The sequence below is a fragment of the Mangifera indica genome, chromosome 3 (genome assembly GCF_011075055.1).
Source record: "Mangifera indica cultivar Alphonso chromosome 3, CATAS_Mindica_2.1, whole genome shotgun sequence".
NCBI lineage: Eukaryota > Viridiplantae > Streptophyta > Magnoliopsida > Sapindales > Anacardiaceae > Mangifera > Mangifera indica.
The window spans coordinates 4,027,625-4,050,708 of record NC_058139.1 but is presented as its reverse complement, the minus strand read 5'-3'; the positions used below and the strand labels follow the sequence as shown (position 1 = coordinate 4,050,708).

Here is a 23,084-nt window from a genome sequence, read left to right as displayed (position 1 = left end):
AACAACAAGATAGCCGGATTATTGAAAATAACAACTGCTCATCCTAATTTTTTGCAAGGCTGTTAACTGACTTGGACTGTTTCAAGGGCCACCTGTTATGCCACCTGTTATCCCAGTTGCAAGCACTTTTAATCCAAATACTTTGGATTCCTTTTAGGTACTCTCAGAGATCTTCTCGGTGACTCATCAATACCCCTCCCTTTGACTTGAACCTTGTCCTCAAGGTTGATGTTCAGGAACTTGTTGTGAAACTCTTGAGTGTTTTCCCACGTAGCATCTTCTTCCGGAAGTCGTTTCCATTTAATTAAGTTTTCTGCCATAATTTTGGATCCTTTTTGTATCCAACGGCTATCCAGAATAGCTTCAGGTTCCATCACGAACTGCCCATCTTCTGCCATTGGAGGTAATTCAGTAGTGGAGGTAATTACATCCCCCATTTTTTTTTTCAATAGGGACACATGAAATATTGGGTGAATGCGAGAGTCTGGAGGAAGCTTAAGTCTATAAGCTACCTTGCCAATTCTTTCTTCAATCTGATAGGGTCCGTAAAACCTGCTTGCAAGCTTTTGATATGCTCTCTTGAACACTGATTATTGACGGTAAGGGTGTAGTTTTAAAAACACAAAATCCCCAACTTGGTACTCCAGATCTCTGCGTTTAGAATCAGCTTGCTGCTTCATTCTATTGTTGGCTGCAGTCAAATTGTCTTTAAGGTGGCGTAGTAAGGCATCTCTAGAGATTAACCCTTGGTCCACTTCATTAACTGGACAATTACCTTCATCATATCGCGGTATCGTGGGTGGAGGTCTGCCATAGAGAGCTTGGAACGGAGTCATTCCAGTAGACGCATGATATGTGGTGTTATACCAAAACTCAGCCCATGGAAGGAAGGAGTGCCATTTTCGGGGCTGCTGGTGAGCGAAGCAGCGAAGATACTGTTCAATACATCGATTTACAACCTCTGTTTGTCCGTCGGTTTGGGGGTGATACGCAGAGCTCATTTTCAACTGAGTGCCTGACATCTTGAAGAATTCCCGCCAGAAGTGACTGATAAATATGGAATCACGATCACTAATAATTGAACGAGGCATGTCATGTAGCTTCACTATTCCCTCAACAAACTTTTCCGCCACCATTTTTGTCGTGTAGGGGTGAGAAAGAGCTAGGAAATGTGCGGATTTGCTCAGCCTGTCAACTACAACCAGGATTGTGTTTTTTCCATTAGAAGGCGGAAGTCCGTCGATGAAGTCCATGGTAATGTCATCCCAAACTTGACATGGGATTGGAAGAGGTTGTAGAAGACCTGCTGGAGACAGTGTTTGGCTCTTGGTCCGTTGGCATACATCGCAAGAATCAACATAATTTTTCACCGTTTTGTACATAGATGGCCAATAAAATTGCTGCGATAATCTCTTGCATGTTCGAAGGACACCTGAATGCCCACCCATGGGTGAATCATGAAATTCTTTCAAGAGTAGTTGAACGACATCGGAATGAGGAGGCACCACCACACGATTTTTGAAGCACACTAGTCCATTTTGCAATTTGTATGGATTACCTGGATTCTCTATTGCTAATTTACTGATTTTCTGCATGTACGGATTGTCCTTGGCCTCTTTTGTTATGGTGTCCCATAATGGAGAGTGAGACACAAATAAAGTGTCCAAGCTAGGACTGCCTGCCACCCGGGATAATGCATCAGCTGCACTGTTGTCTCTACCTGGCTTATATCTGATCTCATAGTCATATCCTAATAATTTAGACACCCATTTTTGTTGCTCTGGCGTTGTTATGCGCTGCTCCAATAAGTACTTGAAACTTTTTTGGTCTGTTTCAACGTAGAATTTTCGACCTAGCAAATAAGGTCTCCATGTCTGAATTGCTTGGATGATGGCTAACATTTCTTTTTCATAAACTGATAGTGACAGTTTATTGTTGCTTAAGGCTCGACTCATGAATGCAATAGGTCTCCCATGTTGACTCAAGACTGCTCCTATGCCACGACCTGATGCATCTGATTCAATGACAAAAGGTTCATTGAAATTGGGCAAAGCAAGTGTTGGTGTAACGGTCATAACCTCTTTGAGCTTTTGGAAGGCATTTTCGGCTTCTTCATTCCATCCAAAGTGTCCCCTTTTTAGTAAGTTGGTGAGAGGCCGTGCTATGATGCCATAATTGCAAACAAATTTTCTGTAATAACCTGTTAAGCCTAAAAAACCACGCAACTCAGAAACATTAGTTGGTTTAGGCCAATTTATCATAGTTGCAATCTTCCTTTGATCAACCTTCACCCCTTGAGGGGTCACAATATGTCCCAAATATTCCAATTCTTGTAAGCCGAATGCACATTTGCTAATTTTAGCAAAGAATTGGTGTTGCCTTAATATTTCTAAAGCTGTTTTAACATGTTCAAGATGTATGTTCCAATTGGGGCTATAAATTAAAATGTCATCAAAAAAAACTAAAATGAATTTGCGAAGATAAGGGCGAAAGATTGCATTCATAATGGCTTGAAAGGTAGAAGGTGCATTACAAAGACCAAAGGGCATGACCAAGTATTCGTAATGACCATTATGAGTACGAAAAGCAGTTTTATGAATGTCATTATAGTGTACTCGTACCTGATGGTAGCCCGCTCGTAAGTCTAATTTGGTGAAGTAAGTGGCTCTATGGAGCTCATCGATCATGTCATCGACCGTGGGAATAGGAAATCTATCTTTTATAGTTACTGTATTTAGTGCTCGATAGTCTGTGCAAAACTACCAAGACCCGTCTTTCTTTTTAACCAATAAAACAGGAGACGAAAATGGACTAGTACTTGGTCTTATTAGCCCCAATTTTAACATATCCTGAACTTGTTTTTCAATTTCAGCTTTTTGAAAATAGGCATACTTGTATGGTCTCACATTGATGGGTTCGATTCCTTCTTTCAAATTGATGTGGTGATCAACTTCTCTCGTCGGGGGAAGTTGTGTAGGTTCTTGGAAGACATCCTCAAATTTTTCCAACAATTGTTGCATCGTCGGATTCAAGTGTTGCTTTGTAGAATCTAGGTCGGGTTGAAAAGAAATAGCAAATATGGACCCTCGTTGTCGACCTTCTTTGGTGATAGCTTTCATTGAAACTGCTTGGATAGTTTGTGCTCCTATTCCTTGCAATTTTTGGGTGTGGTTATTCCACTGGAATTCCATGGTTAGAGTCTTCCAATTACACAACACTGTTCCCAATTGCTCCAGCCAACTGACACCAAGAACCAAGTCCAACCCCATTAATGGTAAGGCATATAAAGTAAGGACAAAAGGAATACCTTGGAGATCAATGGAAACATTTTCGAATCTGCCTTGGCACTTTAGTGGTTTTCCGTTCGCTACTTTAACGTCAAAAGCTTTGGTCGGCAACACTGGTAGTTGCAGCATAGTAGCCATTTTTGTACTAATAAAATTATGCGTAGACCCGCTATCGATCAGAACCACGACTGCACGTGATCCTATTTTTGCCATCACCCGCATCGTTTTGTGAGGCGACCACCCTGTGAGTGCGTGTAAGGAGATTTCATGTTGCGGTTCCATTGATGCAGTTATTTCTTCATCGTCTGATTCTTTGTTACTGCCTTCCAAAAGTAAAAGTTGTGGTCCTCGACATTTATGCCCCACTGTGAATTTTTCATCACAGTTAAAGCATAAACCTTGTGCTCTTTTTTGTTGCATCTCCTCCCACGTGAGCCTTTTCATTGGGATAACTGCCTTAGGTTTTGTTGGAGATTGAGTGTCAGCCATGAATTTATTGAGAGGCTTTGTTATTTTTCTCTGGCGTGTCAGCTGCTCATCCCGCATTCTCGCAAGGCTAATGGCTTCTTTCAGTGTTTTAGGTTTAAACATTCTTATGCCATCAGCTATTTCGGCCTTAAGTCCTCCCATGAATGTTCCTACTAACGCCTTTTGAGTCCACCCTTGCACCCGATTGCCCAACCTTTCGAACTCCTTTTGATAGTCACGTAAAGATCCAGCTTGTCTGATTTTTGACAATGATTCGTCAAAGTTTTCACAGTCAGTAGGACCAAAACGAGACCATAGCTCTTCTGTAAAAATGCTCCATGTCACCTCCTTTCCCTCCTCATGATAAGCTCTTCGTAACCACTGCCACCATTGATTTGCTTCACCCTCCAAATGAAAAGAAGCCAAGGATACTTTTTGTGTTTCTAAAGTACCCTGGTATTCAAAAAACTGATCAACACGTGTGAACCATTCCGTTGGGTCATCCCCCGAATACTTGGGAAATTCGAGTCTAGCCAGTTTAGAAGAGAACATTGGTGGTTTGCTTTCCGTATGATCATGGGCTCGCCCATTGAAGGATTGCCTGCTGTATTCATTGGTGTTGCCCGAGGTAGCCTCCTGCCTAGTAGTCAGAATGTCGGACATTTTGCAAATAGCAGCTTCGAGTTGTAGCAGTTTATCGCCGACCCCCAGCTCCATTCGATTCAAGTTAGTTTGTAGATCCCCAAGACTAGCTTCCAAGTTTTCTATTCTCTCTTTGTTGGTAGCCATTTTTTTTTTTGTAGCTCTGATACCAATTAATAGGTCCCAGTCAAAGCTATGCGAAATTATGAGGATAAAGTTCTACTTGCGGTGAGAACCAACCGTAAAGAATTTTTAATTGAAACAAGCTTTTCTTCTCTTTTTTATTGACGAAATAGAAGAGTTTAAATAACAGTGAAAATAACAGTTTTTCCTAATTCTCAGATCACAATACTAAGAAATAGGACACTAACGGCTAATAACAACAAGATAGCCGGATTATTGAAAATAACAACTGCTCATCCTAATTTTTTGCAAGGCTGTTAACCGACTTGGACTGTTTCAAGGGCCACCTGTTATGCCACCTGTTATCCCAGTTGCAAGCACTTTTAATCCAAATACTTTGGATTCCTTTTAGGTACTCTCAGAGATCTTCTCGGTGACTCATCAGCAGCCAATAATTGAGTCCAGATATTTTTCTATATTTATGCCATAATATCTCAACAATTATCATGTGCATGCTGCTTGGTTTTCAATTCCTAATTAACCATTCTCCGATTCTAGCTCAAGTGAAGGAGACAAATTTTCTATTTCTTCTTTTCCGTAGGAAAGTTTCTTCGGTTCATTGTGTAGTAGGGTGAACTTTCTTGGAATTATACGTGATACCTATATTTATGATGTGTGTGGTGAAAGATATTAAAATATTATTTTAATAATTTATCTTTTATTATTTAAGAGTTTTATTAGTTTGTAAATAACAAAAAATTCTAATAATTTTTTATTAGTAACGGTTATGTGGTAAATAATATAAATACTAATATAATTTTTATCTCATATTAAAATATTATTAAGATAATTTTGATCTTATTATAATTATATTATTACTTGTTAATTTTATAAAAGAAAAATATCTTTATTTTTAATTAATATAATAAATAACCTTAAAAATATTTTACTCAAAGATATTTAAATAAAATAATAGTTTAATAACTAAATACAATAATTATTGAAAAACTAAATTAATTTTCCAAATACAATAGGTTTAAAGCAAAAATGTCTAAATTTAAATGACTAAAACAAAAATACCTAAAAATCAAACAACTTAAGTGAAAAAGCTCAATTATACCAAAAATACCCTTCATGTATATTATATAAGCCCCTACCTTTCGTGCATTTCTCACACCATTCAGTCGGCACTCCACTGTGATAACCCGAATCAACGCTCCACCTTGGGGGAAAATTATCCACCTCGTGGATTCACGAGGTGGATAATTTTCCCACAAGGTGGAGTGCCGACCCTCCATGGCTTAATTTTCTAACCAAAATTGTCTTTTTTCGACTCTCATTTCAATAATAAGCGAATCTATATCTATTATAACACAAAAATTCTCAACTAATTCATATAAAACAAGCAAGATTCAACTCACAAAATCAGTTTAAAATAAAAAACCCTAACAAAATAACACCTAAAATCTTCTTTTAATCGATAAAATCTCAATACCAAAATAATTCAAACATGACAAGGAATCAATTATTAACATTTTTTTATCATTTTCATCGTTAGAGAAAAGTCAAAGTGGTGCGGCGGTTACTGAAACTCGTGAAACCTCTGCAAAATTTCAAAAACTTCGACAATTTTATCATGGAAAAATGGCTTGGATAGTTGTATTGGCTTGGTTTATATGTGAGGACATTTCAATCAATTCACATTTGTTGAGTATTTTTTTCTTTGTGTTAATAAAAATGAGTATTTTTGCTGAAAACCCATAATATTTGGACATTTAATTTAATTTCTCAAAATTATTTATATCTAATAATTTTTATTAAATATAATAATAATTTATATTCATTAATTTTATAAGCAACTTAAAAGTTTTCATTTGTTGTAAAAAAACATTATTTTAACCCAACACACCTTTACACAAACACATATGATATATATTGGGTGGGGTTTTGAAAAATTTGTCGTCTTTTTCCGTTGTCAGTAGAAGACATGCTCAATGGATCCCAACAAAATCCAATATTCCTGGAGCCAAGTTTCCTACGTATATATATATTTTCTTGCAGCTGAAAATTACGATAAGAAATTAAATTGCTGAGCTCGGCTTCCGTAGGTCTTCTCTCCGCAGTTAGTTACCTGTCCCAATTGGAAAAACAGAGTTTACATGTAAGTTGCTTAATTAGCCTAGAAAACCGAAGTTCTCTAAGGACATACGAATGTACAAAGGTATGACTCAAAAACATACTACTTGAAGAGATTATTGACTTTAAATTTAAGGAACAAAAGGAAGTTTCAGAAAAAGGAAAAGCCCAGAAGACTGGATCCAACTCGGTTCTTTTAGTTGAAAACAAAGTTTACTAAGATACGCCTCCTTAATAGTTCCTTTCTGCTGCAGGTTTTTTCCTTTTCCACAGCAGCCCAGTCTTCTTGTCTAGATGCTGCTGCCTTGATAAGGTTATGCTGCCCCTCCGTCAGGTCCTCTCCACTCCAGCTCTTGCCTCTCAGGCAGTAAATTCCAGGTTGCTGCAGATTTGTTGTTGGAACTTTCGCACAAGTTTTCAAGGTGCAGACTTCGGATACTGCAGTGTGTTTGCTTCTGCTTTCAATTCCTGGATGGAGTTTCTGTCTTCTGGAAAAGACTTCAATCGTATTCTGGATTTGCTTGGGAGGCCTTTTCTTCTCACGGCTGACACCCTGCCTATTTTGACAGCTGTTTTACTATTAATGCTGCTTTGTTTTGCGGATAGATTTTTGTACAGTCTTTTTGAATTAATTGGGTCTGGTAGCTTTTATTTGTATTTTCAGAGTTAATTGCTCGCAGAGTTAGTTGTTCTCTTCTTGACCTCCATTATGGTAGTAATCGTGATCAATTTTTAAGAGAAGAAATCTTAAACTCGTAAGACTGGCTGAGTTTTGCTTCTTGTGCAGTCCTTCCATTTTGGAAGGATGTGTTTAAGTTATTCCCCATATTTCTCCGTTAAAGGTCCATTGTTTTCTTTTATATATACATTTAATTACCGGAATGAAAAAACAAAACTTTGATTTCTTTTATGATTAGAGGCTCTCCCGGACCTCGTGCCACAATGGCTTCACACACAAGCGAAATTCTCTGTAACACTTCTCATAAAAAACACTCTCTTTAAATTCAATCAAGAGAAAAGATAATTTCTTACCCTTACAAGTAGGATCAATATTGATGTACACGTTTTATCTTACATTTTTACTTGTTATAAAGAAGAAAAAAATGGAAAGTCTACGTGTAACTGATTTTTTTTTTCAGAATAAGATAATAATTTTTTATATCAAATATAATTATTTTTACTTTAATATTAGTTTCCGCAAATTAAATAACAATAAAGTCAGAATATCAATAAATAAAATAAAACAATACTGACCTTGTGATGGGGAATAAAATATTTTTACTTTAATATGATAGACAAAAATCCACTAAAAAATTTTAGAATTGTATTATATTGAACATTGAGACTTGTGTAACACAGTTTTTTTCAAACAGGCTTGCCGACTTTATTAGGGTATTTGAATCATTTCTATTTTTTAATATAGAAGAACCAATTTATAGTAAAAGAGGCACTATCTCTCTATTATGATAAACAAATCAGGTCTAAACTCTAATACGAGAAAAAAAAAATCTTAAAACACTGGAAAACTTATCGAGAAAATTTTTGGAGGTTGAAAAGAATTGAGAGAACTCTCAAAATATTAATGTGTTAGAAAAGGAGAGGAGAAGTTCTCTTTTTATACTGCTTCTAAGGGAAACAAAACTTTGAATTTCACCGTTAAACTGAGATAGTGGATGGAAATAAACAATTAGGTGTAGTGGTTACCTTTTGTTTTTAGTCCTTTGTACATATCATATATATATATGGTGCAAACCCCTTTATAAAATAATATGGTGTAGCCTTTATTTGACAATTTCCCTGAATAAACTCTGTTGAAGACTTAACATAGAGAACATATGAGATAAAATTATGGGACTTGTCCTTCAAATGAATCGAAATTTTGCATGCTTTTCCCCATAGTTGGCATCTTTACCTTAATTGTTCTCAAATTCAGCCCTGAAATAAACAACTTATCCATAATCCATCCCAGAAAATATACCCTTATTTCTACACGTGATTATTACAGTCTGTATCTAAAAACCACTTATTTTAATGTTTCCCCCTTGCAAAACCACATGCCATCAACAAAGTTTCTGAATTTTCTTCACTATTTTCCGCATGAAAAATCATTCCATAAAGTTTTGAAAAGTTTGCATACAAACCTATAATGGTTCAAACCGACGACTTGTAAACTGCTACTTGTTGCCTTTGTTGTTCTGGGATCCTAATTTGAAATTTCTCGTTCCCTTCGTAAATATTTATCAACATATTCCATGCTTAGTAATAGCTGAGCAATTTTTTCTGCTAACATAATGTTCAATTATATTATTGATTTCTTTGTTCTAGTGTTGATGTTGGTTGATCTCCTGATATAGTAAAACTCGGGTCTATAGTCTCCCATAGATCTGCATATCAAAAAAAGTGTTGTATCTGGCTTTGCAACTCAAATTTACTATTTCCATCAAACTTTGGGAGTTGGAAAATAAAAATTTAAATTAACAAAAATAATAAATTAGACTCCTATTAAAACTAAACAAACTTAGTCAAATTAAAGGGACATGTCAACTTTAATAACCTAATTATACCATATACTTTATATTATCGATTATTATAATTGAATATCCTAATGGGTATCATACACTTTTAAGTTTTAATTAAGTTATCATTTCTATAAAGTTCACTCCAATAAATAAATTATATTAATAATGGAACACTTACTTTTCCATTTTAAGTATACATCATGGGATGCATGTCAATGGCCTGAAACCATCATATTACCCTACCCAAAGCCGAATAACTATAGATGTTAGAAGAGATGTACATAATTTGATTCAAATCATAAAATTAGAATAAATCCTTCAAAAATTATAATTTAGTTTGGTTTTGTTGATATAACAATTTTGTTTAGGCTGATAAATTAAAAATAAAAAATAAAACAGTTTATAGTATAAATTACAGTTTGAATGATTTTTAAATTGAATTAAACTGTATATATATAGAGAGAGAAAAAAAGAGAGAGAGTGCAACGCTATTATGCGTAACCACTTTTTGGTATACAAATACATACACTTATGATATGTCATCATGTAATTATATATTTTTTATCTTTAATTTAAAATCATTCAATCACTTAACAACACACATCAAATGTGTGCCTATTTGTATACATAAAGTAAGTATATATATTTGACAAAAACTTTCTATAAGCAATTAGGTATACTACTTATTTTATATATATTTTGTCACTTTCTTTATATATTTACTGTATATGTATTTTATATCCATTTTACATATTTATTATATATCTTAAATTACTATGATTCAATCATTATTTATTAAATATAAAATATTTGCAATTGAATTATTCTCAATAAATTTAAATTAAATCAAATCATTTTTTTTTGTTTGGTTTAATTTAAAAAATGTTTTCATTTTCGTTTCAAAAAATTCTCATGATGAGCACCGTGATGTCACTCTCATTGTTTTCATTTTCTCGTGCCCTCACTTTTTCGTTGGCTTTCCAAAATTATTTAATTATATATATAGTAATATTATATTTATCTAATTTTATATTTATAAATACGTATATATATAATGTATAAATATATAATTAAATATTATATTTATACATATATTTTGATTAATTTTAATTTTAATTTTAATTTTAATTATATTAATTGTTTTTCGATTTTATAACTATTGAACTTTGGAGTGTGGTCATTTGGGTTTTATTAGTTTTTATTACTAATTATCATATTTATGGGATTTCGTTACTGGGCTTCATTTACTCTGTTGATCTCACTGAAACCTCGGCTATTTATTCTTCTATTTTGTATAGGTTAAGTGGTGGACATTGTGCCAACCCCATGTGGTTTTTACTAGATAGATCCTTCTTATTTGTTTCATTTGAGTTGTTGAGTCACTTTCCTCATAAGAATTCGGGGTTTTTCAATGTTGAGGAGTATACAGCAGGTTCCGCCCGTGCGTGACACCCTTGCGTCTCAACGATTGTATTTTCTTCTGCTTTTACCTTCTTGCTTGGGGAAAACAATTATTTCCCTTCCAAATTTTAGTTTAATTTCAAAATTACTCATTTATAGATTAATTGTCATCCAAATTTTCAGTTAAAAATAGAGATAAAATCATCATTTTACCTATAAACTCTTAAGCTTTAAAATATATTATTTTCTCTCTAGATTTTAAAAACTAACACTCCAACTCAATTCTTAAAATTTGAAAAGTTTAAATTTCACCCCTAAATTTGTTTCCTTCTTCGGCCACCATCATTCTGACTGACGATCAACACTTTTCACCAATTTTCCATATATGACTATGAAGGACAATGAAAGACAATCGTCCAACACACGACAACAAAGGATGACGCTTTGTCATCCTTCATCACATCGTTCAAAAGCGATGACGAAAGACGACAAAGTATCATCCTTCATTGAGTCTTCTCAATCTTGATAACGAAGGGTTGTTTTTAATCAAAGAAGACCTTTGCTTCTTTTTTATCACTGACCGGTTCCTTAAACCACCAGAGATGAAACCTGGAAAGAGAAAAAAAATTAATTTTTCAAAGTTTAATCACGAGGGTAAATGTAAATTTTTTAAACAAATAAGAGAAAGTGATATAAATTTTTTAGATTTTAGATATTATAGATAAAATGATAATTTTATCGTTATTTTATCTAAAAATTTAGATAACAATTAACTTAAAAATAAATTTTTAGATATTTCATCTGTCATAAATATAATTTTAAATTTAGACTACAACTAGGTAGAAAACTATCCCTTTCCCTTTTGCTTGCTATCCAAAAATTATTTAACAATTATAATGTCAACTAAATTGCCTCGATATTTCCTTTCGCAATCCTCAACCAGAATTGCAGTAGCTTTTGCCCAATTTTTTTTTTTAAGTCAATACGGCTAATTACTTTGACCTTTGACAATAACACATTCTCTGTTCACCAAACGTCATTACTCATCAAACGTTATCTAATTGAGATCCTTAGACTCGTTATCGCTTAGCACCTTGTATTCAAACATATTAATCATACAAATGTAATGTTATATAAATAAATTATATATATTTTTATATATAAATAATAACATATTATTATATGATTAAATAATTTAAACTTAAAAATAAATTAATATCTAATTATATAATAATATATTATTATTTATATATATAATTTTATTAATAATCTAATTGTATAATTATTTTACATTATTGATTAACACAATCGAATATATTAAGGGATATCATACATTTTTAATTAAGTTATTATTTCTATAATAATAAATCTAAATGTACAATTTTTACATATAAATAATAATATATTATTATATAATTGAATGTTATTTTATCTTTAATTTTTAACCATATAATCATACGATAATATATTATTATTTATAAATAAATTTGTACATAAAATACTACTATATTTACAAAGTTCACTCCAAGAAATAAATCATAGTAATAAAGAAACTTATACTTTCCCTTTTTAAGTGAAGAATTTCTACCATCTTCTTTCCCCTCCAGAAGCCGACAAGCCATGGATGTTTGCATTTTCTTCTGCTTTCACTTTTTTGCGGCCTTTCCAAAGTTATCTCACCATTACAATATCAAATAAGTTGCCTCTTTTTTTATCTTGTAATATTCAACCAGATCAGCAGTTCCTTTTAATTGGTTCTAAATTTTTTAAATAGTAAATGTTTCTTGGCTTATTTATTTTATTATTTTGACTCATAACTATAAATTGTATTATTTGTAATAGTAAAAATAATTAGGAATTGAAAAGGATATATGTTTCGGATTATGTACACAAATAATAATATATCATTTTATAATTTAGTATTATTTTATTTTTAATTTTTAACAATTCAATCATGAGTATCGTTATTTATGTATAAAATTATACACTTAATACTACTCTTCGTGTATACCTGAACATATAAATGTTTCAACAGCCTAAATAAGAATATGTAATTCCCTTGCTGATAAAATTAGAATGTAATCTCACGATTAAGCATTTTCTGTGACTAAGAGGTGCTACTACTTTAGTACTTAAAAATTCAATTAAAAGTCCTCAATTTAGAATATAAAAAGGGAAAATCTTGAAACATATAAAGAAAGAAAAAAGTGATGATGATGATGATGCATTTCATTGGCGATTGTTATTACTTATTATCAAATCAATTAGACTATAAAATAATGAAGGATATTTTGTTAAATAACCGTAACTCATATTTGAAAATTATTTCAGTGAAAAAAAGGGGTCATGGCTCCTCGATGGTATTGTAGAATCTCATAGTAGCAGACAATTTTACCTCGTCAACACACGGCTCCTTTTTTCCAGTTATAACGCTATATATCACGCTACGAACTCTCCTGCACATCAAATCTCCACGCTCTGAAGCAAACTAATAGCAGTAGAAAATATGCAATTCCTCATAAATTTAAGGCATCTCGTTCCACCCATAATAAATCTCATCCTTCTGTTGCTGACATCCCAAGGCGGCAACACCTTCTTTCTACTTAATATTGATTCCAGATGGATCAAATTCGATACCCCGTTTTGGAACTCACCTTCTTTATTCTTGCTATTTTCTTGTTATTTCTCTTCGTTTTAACTTCCATCAAACTCCCTGTCACAGCCCATCCCATAACCTTGCAAGCGGGACATTTTTCAGGTCCCTTGGCTTTGGCATTACTTGCATCATTCCTCTTTCCACCGCAGCTCTTTTGGCTTGCATTTTTCATTATCATTATCTTTTCTCCCTGGCATGAAACGCTTTGGAATCTATTTTGTTGCACCCTTCGCTCCCTTCCTACTCTTGTCATCACTTGTATCCAAAGACAGAATAACCCTGAAGGAGCTTCTGCCCGACCTGAAGTTCAATCTGTTGACGTTGAAGGAAACCACCGCATGCAAAATCAGCGCAGTTTGGAGACATCCTTTAATGGGTTAGCGGCAGCCAACAATTGAGTCCAAACATACTGCTTAATTGGGTCGGCCCAGAAAAGATAAGAAAGTTCTCTGATTCTGTCTGAAGTGAAGGAGACAAGACTTCTGTGTTTCTTTTTTTTTTTTTTTTTCAGTGGGAAAATCTCTTGGGTTCATTGTGTACTGTGTAGGGTGAACTTTCAGCTTTGAATTACATGTGATACTTACAGTAATGTATATGTTGCGTGGGATTATGAATAATTTGCCATATCTTAAACGGAGAAACAGAGTTAGAGTTTGTATATAAGTTGCTTGATTAGCTAGCCTAGATAACCAAAGTCCTCGAAGAACTTATGAATGTGCAAGGAAATGACTCAAAAACTTTCTACTTTACAAGATTATTGACTTTAAATTTTATAAGGAACAAAAAGGAAGTTTCAGATAAAAGAAAAGGCTAAAAGACTAGATCCAACCCAGTTCTTTTAGTTTTTAACCAGTTTTATTGAGACTTAAATAAAAGGGAAATTTTAAAAAATGGCCAAAATGCCCTCCCATTAAGCAAAAATACCCAAAATCACTATTTTCAAGCCAAAATGCCCAAAATCACTGTTTCAAAAAAAAAATGCCTATGACTTTTTTTAATACCAAAACTACCCTTCCCCTCATATTTATATAACTCTCCCACTTACTATGGGGTTTTAATGTAATTTTAGATAAATATGAGGGGTTTTTGGATATTTTACATTATAAAAGTATTTTGATATTTATTTATTTATTTCAAACTTTTTCTAAAATATCAAAATTACCCTTCCCTTCATTTATATAACTCCCCTCACTCGTTAAAATAATTTTAGATAAATATGAGGGGTTTTTGGATATTTTACATTGTAAAGGCATTTTCATTTTTCAACTTTTAGAATTCGAATTTCAGTTCCGTTTTTTCGAATTTCACCGTTTTACGATATATCGACTCGTATTTTTCAGATTTCTGAAGGATTTTCCGTTTGTTGCCATTCTAGGGTTTTTCAACTTTTACAATTCGAATTTCAGTTCCGTTTTTTCGGATTTCATCGTTTTACGAGATATCGATTCGTATTTTTCAGATTTTCGAAGGATTTTTCGTTTGTTGCCATTTTAGGGTTTTTCAACTTTTAGAATTCGAATTTCAGTTTCGTTTTTTCGGATTTCACCGTTTTACGAGATATCGACTCGTATTTTTCAGATTTCTGAAGGATTTTTCGATTGTTGTCATTCTAGGGTTTTTCAACTTTTAGAATTCGAATTTTAGTTCAGTTTTTTCGAATTTCACCGTTTGACGAGATATCGACTCGTATTTTTCAGATTTCCAAAGGATTTTCCGTTTGTTGCCATTTTAGGGTTTTTCAACTTTTAGAATTTGAATTTCAGTTCCGTTTTTTCGGATTTCACCGTTTTACGAGATATCGACTCGTATTTTTCAGATTTCTGAAGGATTTTTCGATTGTTGTCATTCTAGGGTTTTTCAACTTTTAGAATTCGAATTTTAGTTCAGTTTTTTCGAATTTCACCTTTTGACGAGATATCGACTCGTATTTTTCAGATTTCCCAAGGATTTTCCGTTTGTTGCCATTCTAGCGTTTTTCAACTTTTAGAATTTGAATTTCAGTTCCGTTTTTTCGGATTTCACCGTTTTACGAGATATCAACTCGTATTTTTCAGATTTCTGAAGAATTTTTCGATTGTTTCCATTATAGGGTTTTTCAACTTTTAGAATTCGAATTTCAATTCCGTTTTTTTGAATTTCACCGTTTGACGAGATATCGACTCGTATTTTTCAGATTTCTGAAGGATTTTCCGTTTGTTGCCATTCTAGGGTTTTTCAACTTTTAGAATTTGAATTTCAATTCTGTTTTTTCGGATTTCACCGTTTTACGAGATATCGACTCGTATTTTTCAGATTTCTGAAGAATTTTTTGATTGTTTCCATTATAGGGTTTTTCAACTTTTAGAATTCAAATTTCAGTTCCGTTTTTTCAAATTTCACCGTTTTACGATATATCGACTCGTATTTTTCAGATTTCCAAAGGATTTTTTGATTGTTGCCATTCTAGGGTTTTTCAACTTTTACAATTCGAATTTTAACTTTTACAAAACCCTAGAATGACAACAAATCAAAAAATCCTTCAGAAATCTGGAAAATACAAGTCCATATCTCGTAAAACGGTGAAATTCAAAAAAATGGAATTGAAATTCGAATTGTAAAAGTTGAAAAACCCTAGAATGACAACAATCAAAAAATCCTTCGAAAATCTGAAAAATACGAGTTGATATATCGTAAAACGGTGAAATTCGAAAAAACGGAACTGAAATTTGAATTCTAAAAGTTGAAAAACCCTAGAATGACAACAAACGAAAAATCCTTCAGAAATCTGAAAAATACGAGTCGATATCTCGTAAAACGGTGAAATCTAAAAAAACGGAACTGAAATTCGAATTGTAAAAGTTGAAAAACCCTAGAATGGTAACAAACGGAAAATCCTTCAGAAATCTGAAAAATATGAGTCGATATCTCGTAAAACGGTGAAATCCGATAAAACGAAACTGAAATTCGAATTCTAAAAGTTGAAAAACCTTAGAATGGCAACAAACGAAAAATCCTTCAGAAATCTGAAAAATACGAGTCGATATCTCGTAAAACGGTGAAATTCGAAAAAACGGAACTGAAATTCGAATTCTAAAAGTTGAAAAACCATAGAACAGAAAAAACAGATATAAAATTTGAAAACTACCCTATCAGAAACCCTAGATAAGAAAATTCTCAATTTACCCCCTCATGAAAATTCCAATTATAAAAAGGTCCACTGTTATATGAAAAATTTCAGAAAAACCTGCTCTGTTCTAAGGAATCTCCCTGGCTTCCCAATATTTTAAAAAAGCTAAGTTACACCCCCAAAATTTGCTGAACGTGAGCGAACGCACTTGACGTGGGAAACACTGTTCCCACGTCGAACTGCCGATCACTTCGGCAGCCATTTTCAGCCAAAATTTGGTTGTTTCGGCCTCCGATTTCTACATAAATCAAATCTACACGTTGTATAACATAAAACCCCTCAATCAATTCAACCAAAACAACCAAAAATCATAACATTTTAAGCATTGTTCAAATCGAAACCCTAAAATTTCAAATCGTAAATTCTCAATCAAATCTCAATAATATGAGCAATAACTTGATTCAAACAAGATTACGGGAGATATACTAATTTATTTGCCATTTCTGGTTGCCGGAAACCAAGAAAATCGTCGGAATCTGGTCAAACGTGGGATGAACGTGGTGGCTGTGTTTAACGTGAGTTTTGGCTGTGTTTAACGTGAGAAATAGGAAAATATTGGTTGTGTTTATATACAGGGGCTGTTTCGTAATTTTGCCAAACTCACGTTTATGTGACCAATTTCAAAAAAACCCGACGTGGGCTAATGACTTTCCCACGACACCCCAATACTTTAAAAAAGCTAATTTACCCCCCCTAAAATCTGCTGAACGTGGGATGAAGTGCTTGACGTGGGAAACACTGTTCCCACGTCGGACTGCCGATCACTTCGGCAGCCATTTTCGACCAAAATTTTGTTGTTTCGGCCTCCGATTTTCGCATAAATCAAATCTACACGTTGTATAACATAAAACCCCTCAATCAATTCAACCAAAACAACCAAAAATCATAACATTTTAAGTATTGTTCAAATCGAAACCCTAAAATTTTAAATCGCAAATTCTCAATCAAATCTCAATAATATGAGCAATAACTTGATTCAAACAAGATTACGGGAGATATACTAATCTTATTTGCCATTTTCGGTTGTCGGAAACCAAGAAAATAGGTGGAAATCCAGATGAACGTGGGAGAGTTGGAAATTTTGAATTTTCTTTGAATTTAAACAGTAACATTAACGTGGGAAGGAACGAAATTTGCTGAGTTTATATATGGGGGCAGTTTCGTCATTTCACAAAACCTGGGCATTTTTGCTTAAACCTAAATATTTTGGGTAATTTCGCTTAGACCCCCTTAATTTTGACTAATTTTTAAAATTTCCCTAAATAAAACCACTTTTTTGTCATATTCGTAGACCTGCAACTATTGGGCTTTTATCGGCCCATCTGAATTGGGAACCCAAGTGGTGACAGAAAGGCTGAGAATCGGATACGGACGAGACTCATTCACGGGCCCGGGCACCTTCCAAAGCCACGACTTCATCTGACACACGCTTGCAAAACCCAGAACTATCACACTTGGAAGCAAACTAACGCCATGGATTTCTCTGAACAAGACGTGGATATCTTTGGGGAACGAGGAGGTGGCGACTCTTGGGCTTCTTCATCCTCATCAGCCTTCTCATCTCGATCGTCCTCAGCGTCAGCTTCTTCCTCATCCAACGGCAGTGACGGGAGACAGTCCAGCAGTGGCAGTGGAAGCGCCAGAAGAAGTAGACAACCTTACTAAAATTAATAATAACAACAATTATTATTACGATAATGATAGAGGGTTTTATGACGGCTATGAAGAAGATGATGATAAAGATCTATTTGGTTCTGATAATGAAGATTACTGTAAAACCCTTGCCACTAGTCCTTTCCCTATACTTTTTTTTTTTAATTTTAATTATATTAATTTGCGTTTTGATTTTATAGCTATTGAACTTTGGAGTATGGTCATTTGGGTTTTATTAGTTTTTGTTACTAACTGTCATATTTATGGGATTTCATTACCGGCCTTCAGTTACTCGGTTGATTTCACTGGAACCTCGGCTATTTATTCTTCTATTTTGTTTAGGTTAAGTTGTGGACATTGTGCTAACCACATGTGGTTTTTACTAGATCCTTCTTATATGTTTCATTTGAGTTGTTGAGTCCCTATCTTCATAAGAATTCGGGGTTTTTGCTTTAGGTACATTGTAGAATTTTTAGTTAAATTAAAGAATAGATCAGTTTTTGGGTTTCTGTCAATCATGTTTACGGTACTGAAGCTGTGTTTAAGTCACATATTGAGGGATTGACTTCTAACTGAGATGGAATATATTTTGATGCTTGTTTGATAAGAATATGGGGTTTTTGTATTAGGGTATTGTGCCTACATTTTCTTCATTTAGTACAGTGTTCCCTTAGTAAAGTCATAGGTTATTGTTTTAAATCAGAGTAATGAATAAACTCTAAGGAAATGGTTGTTTGTTCATGAAAAACACTTGAAATTATGAGAAATTGGGAAATCTAGGAAGTTTTATCATAAACCTTGAAAGGAGGAGCATATGGTCCCTGATATTCCACTTTGTAGTTGTACAGTCATTTCTACATTTAACTGCATGAAGTTGCCTTGAATGAGGAACAAAACTAAAGTGACATTAGCTTCTTCTGGTTTTTTTCTGCTATTTCTTTTTTTCCATTTTGGCTTTCTTTATCATGTTCAACTACTCATAGTCCAACGTAATTGCTGTCTTTCTTTAGAGTGCAAGTTTATTATTAGAGTTTTTTATTGATAGACATGTTTTTTGAAATCCCGTTGATAGACATTTATGGAAGCTGATGTAGACCAAGATGGCAGCATAGATAAATCTGAATGGCAAAATTTCGTTTCTAAAATCCCGTCATTGTTAAAGATCATGACCCTCCCATACTTGAGGTTAAGTAATGGTGTTGTTTGCGCCTAATCTTTTGCTTTCCTAATCTCTGTTGCTTCCTACTGATATCACCTTTCTTAAATGTAAATGCAGGGATATTACAACTACTTTTCCAAGTTTTGTTTTTAATTCAGAAGTTGACGAGATTGCTATATAACCGAAACAAGATCAGCTTAGAAATTTAGTGTGATATCTTCCTGTTTTTTATTTTTGAAAATTAACTGCAGAAGAAGGGAACTGTGGTTTAATGTGTGACTGAGTAGAAGCTTTATTGAAATACTCGGCTGAATATTAAGCTTTCTGATGGAAGCAATATATTATTTGTGCAGTTAATTCCCAAATATTACGGTGTAGGTTTAGATTGATCTGATTATTATATTTATTTTTTCTGCATTAAATATGAATACAGAATGATTCCAAGAATGTTGTATAAAATATACATGTCTGTTACTCTATGGATGGTATTATTCATTGAATACACTTACGCGATGATGATTTGAGCCCAGGTGCATGATCACCCGATGAACCCCTTTGTCTATTGAGCTTTTCTGAATGTCAGTTTGTGTTAGTAATAGGTTAACACTGAAATTTGGATTAGCAACATTTGATCTTCACCAGAAAACAGCCCGAGGACCATCGTACCTTGGCCGATTATTACATTCAAACTTTTGCCTTCGATACTTTTTTATGCAAAATCAAACAAGAGGGTTTTATTGGTATATTTTTATATAGCATTTATTGATATGATTGATGTTTAGTTTAACTTTTTTTTTTTTGAAAAATTAGAGATTATAATAAAATTGTATTTAATTAAGTTAGTTGATATAAAATGGTTAGATATGATTTATATAGAACCTGTCAGGTTTTATTTTTTTAATTAACAGCTCTTTAAGTTTCAACCACAAAATAATTTGATAAAAATTGAAGGAAAAAGGATAATTACCCACCCAAGTTTTGTTGAAATGACAAATATATACATACGGCAGATGAAAAACTCAAATACACATTCAAAGTTTCCTCTGTTAGAACACACCTACATTTTTTTTTTTAGGGTTAAAGGACAAATTTATTATTTTATCAGTAATATTAAAATAATTAAAATTTTATCTTATTTTTCTCCTTTAATTTAAAAAACTAATATTTTTTCCTTTGAATTAAGTTTTAAAAAATTTACTTTTTTTTCCTAAAATCCAGTCACTTTCTTCGACAATAACCGACTAATGGTAGAGGAGTCTTCGTCCAAAGATTATTCTCTAAACGATGATCATCGTTGAGATCTCTGACGACAAGCGTTGTCCTCAATAGGCGACTCTCCTTTGTCTAGTCTGGACGACGCTCATCATGTAACCTACAATCACGTCAATCATCGATGGCCGAATGGAGAGTGAAAAAAAATTAAGGATTTGGGGGGAAGGGGGGAAAGTCACTTTTCAAAGTTCAAGTATGGGGGTGAAATATTAATTTTTAAAATCTGAGGAGATAAAATTATATTTTTTTTAATATTATTATTAAATGACAATTTTACTCTTGTATTTAATAGAAAATTTAATAGTAATTTAGGAATGAATGGATGTTTAGATTTTTCATTTACTATTACCATGGATATAGTTTTGAGATTAAGCTAAAACTTGAATGGAAAATAGTCCTTTGCCCAAAATTAAAAGGTTGCATTATCATGCCTAAACCAAAATACAAAATTAAAAGGTTGTATTATCATGTCTAAACTAAAATACAAAATATTTACTGTTCTATTACTCTAAAATCAATACCAATTTCTCTATTCTTCTTTTTACCTTTTTATTACTTCAATGAGCGGCAATTTCACATTGTATCAGAATGAACACCAAGCAACATGAGAGACTTACAGCTATTTTACTCTACCAAAGGAAAAACATTAATTCAGAAATTCTGGAAAGATGGACGTTCCTTATTTAATCTTTGACATGACATACCAATGCACAAGATATTACCAAAAAGATGTAAATTACCCAGAAAACAATGAAACTGTACTCCAAATTCTACTTCAAAAAGATGTCATTTGATGGATGATCATGACAAATGAAAGTAATGGCCATCGTGGGGATTATAGTTAATGCTTGAATTTAATGATACCTAGTTATTGTCTCAGAAATCAAAAGAATTGAGGCAAACACTAATTTTATTCTTTAATTAACGTTAATTATTTATATATTGGGTGGGATGGGGACTTGCTTAGAGATCATTTATGGACTGTGAATGGAGAGATAATTAATTATAGATTGATTATAATTTTAATTAATCTATAATATCTGAATTGGGATCGGATAATCACAATCCCATCCTCACCAACCTTAAAAGCTTCAGGATATTTAACCAAACAACTCTGATACAACTATAGTTTGGTATTGGTGCCAACAGAGATTATTTCACGGGCGAAATAAAAAATATGTCGAGTTTAATAGGGAGAATGTCATCGACTATCGTTCAAATTCCAAATTAAAAAATATGTCGAGTTTAATAGGGAGAATGTCATCGACTATCGTTCAAATTCCAAATTTATCCTACATTTTATCACATGCACCCTCCAAGTTTTTAAGACTGTTCTATTATGGAAGTGTTAAAGGTGAAATGATAAAATTAAAACGTTGAGGTGGAAAAAATTACAAGGTTTCTCAAAATCAAGACATGTTTGATAAATGTATTGACCCTTAACAATCACTTGTGGCCAATTATTACACCACCTTAGAATTATAATCACTTTAGTGGATTTCAATTTTCCTTTATATAAGTTTAGTTGCTTTAATTGTCTCCCCATAAACCATCTAACTTTTTATATAACACACGTTCTCTTCTCCCTTTTATTCTCAATCTCTTCAACTTCAAATAATACTTTTATTTGACATGATATTTCTCTGGACAAAGAAATGTCTTTATTGATCTGTTTCATCGGTTGATGATAGTTGAAAATAGAGAAGGATTGAGAAAGAAATTGGGGGTGTGTGTGTGTGTGCCGGGGGGTGGGTTAAGGGAAGGAGAACGTCGTTGTCACCGTTCTCGGCCATCGACGGTGAGGGTTGAAAAAACTTTAAAAGAAAATATTGATTTTTCAAACTGTGAATATGAAAAAATTTATTAGATTTTTAAATTTAAAAGGAAAAATATTATAAGTTTTTATTTTTTAAATATTTTAATAAATGATAATTTTACCCCTAACAATAATAATAAAATTTAATAGTAGATAGATATTTGAATTTTTAATAATTTACGAGTAAGAAATTGAGTTTGCATTAAACTTTAGATGAGAAATACTCATATGGTCCTTAGTGAATATAAAAATGCAATTCTTTTCCTGATAAGATTAGGATGTAATGCCACAATTAAGCTTCTTTTTTTTTTTGTGTGACTAAAAGGTGCTAATTTGTGGTAGTTAAATTATGTATTATATTATATATTAAAAATTTATTTTTTTATATTACACATCATATTATAGTATATGATATATCTTTTAAAAAAATAAAAAAATATAATTAATACGTTATTATTTTAAAAAATATCATTAATATCTCTAAAATTTTAAAATGTTTATATACAATCTTATTATATTATCATTTTTTCTAAAAAAATGTATTGATTTATATTGGTAATATGTATTATATTATTTAATATATTTATTAATCATATTAATTTGATATATTTTATGATATATATTATTTTTAATATGTATCATATCATATTATAAGATACTAATAATTATGCTCATTATGTTATATATACTTTTGTATCAAGTACATTTGTATAGCTAGATTTGGGAAGGAATAGAAAATAAAGATAAAAGAAACAAGTGAGGAGTGAATGCGATGAGAAGTTATTA

The 23,084-nt window shown here is 32.7% G+C and overlaps 1 protein-coding gene and 1 long non-coding RNA gene across 2 annotated transcripts; one reads left to right on the top strand and one right to left on the bottom strand.

The window, feature by feature from the left end:
* Positions 1-2,759: 2,759 nt before the first annotated feature.
* On the bottom strand, positions 2,760-4,544 carry LOC123210817. The gene has a single exon (XM_044629306.1). It carries the CDS (start codon positions 4,542-4,544, stop codon positions 2,760-2,762), a length of 1,785 nt encoding a protein of 594 aa, XP_044485241.1.
* Positions 4,545-18,714: 14,170 nt separating this feature from the next.
* LOC123212451 lies at positions 18,715-19,649 on the top strand. The gene is made up of 2 exons (XR_006501546.1): positions 18,715-19,236; positions 19,328-19,649. It is a non-coding gene; the product is annotated as an uncharacterized LOC123212451 (long non-coding RNA).
* Positions 19,650-23,084: the final 3,435 nt, after the last annotated feature.

Coding starts and splice junctions, on each gene's coding strand:
- LOC123210817 (XM_044629306.1), bottom strand. CDS start 4,544: ATGGCTACCAACAAAGAGAGAATAGAAAACTTGGAAGCTAGTCTTGGG.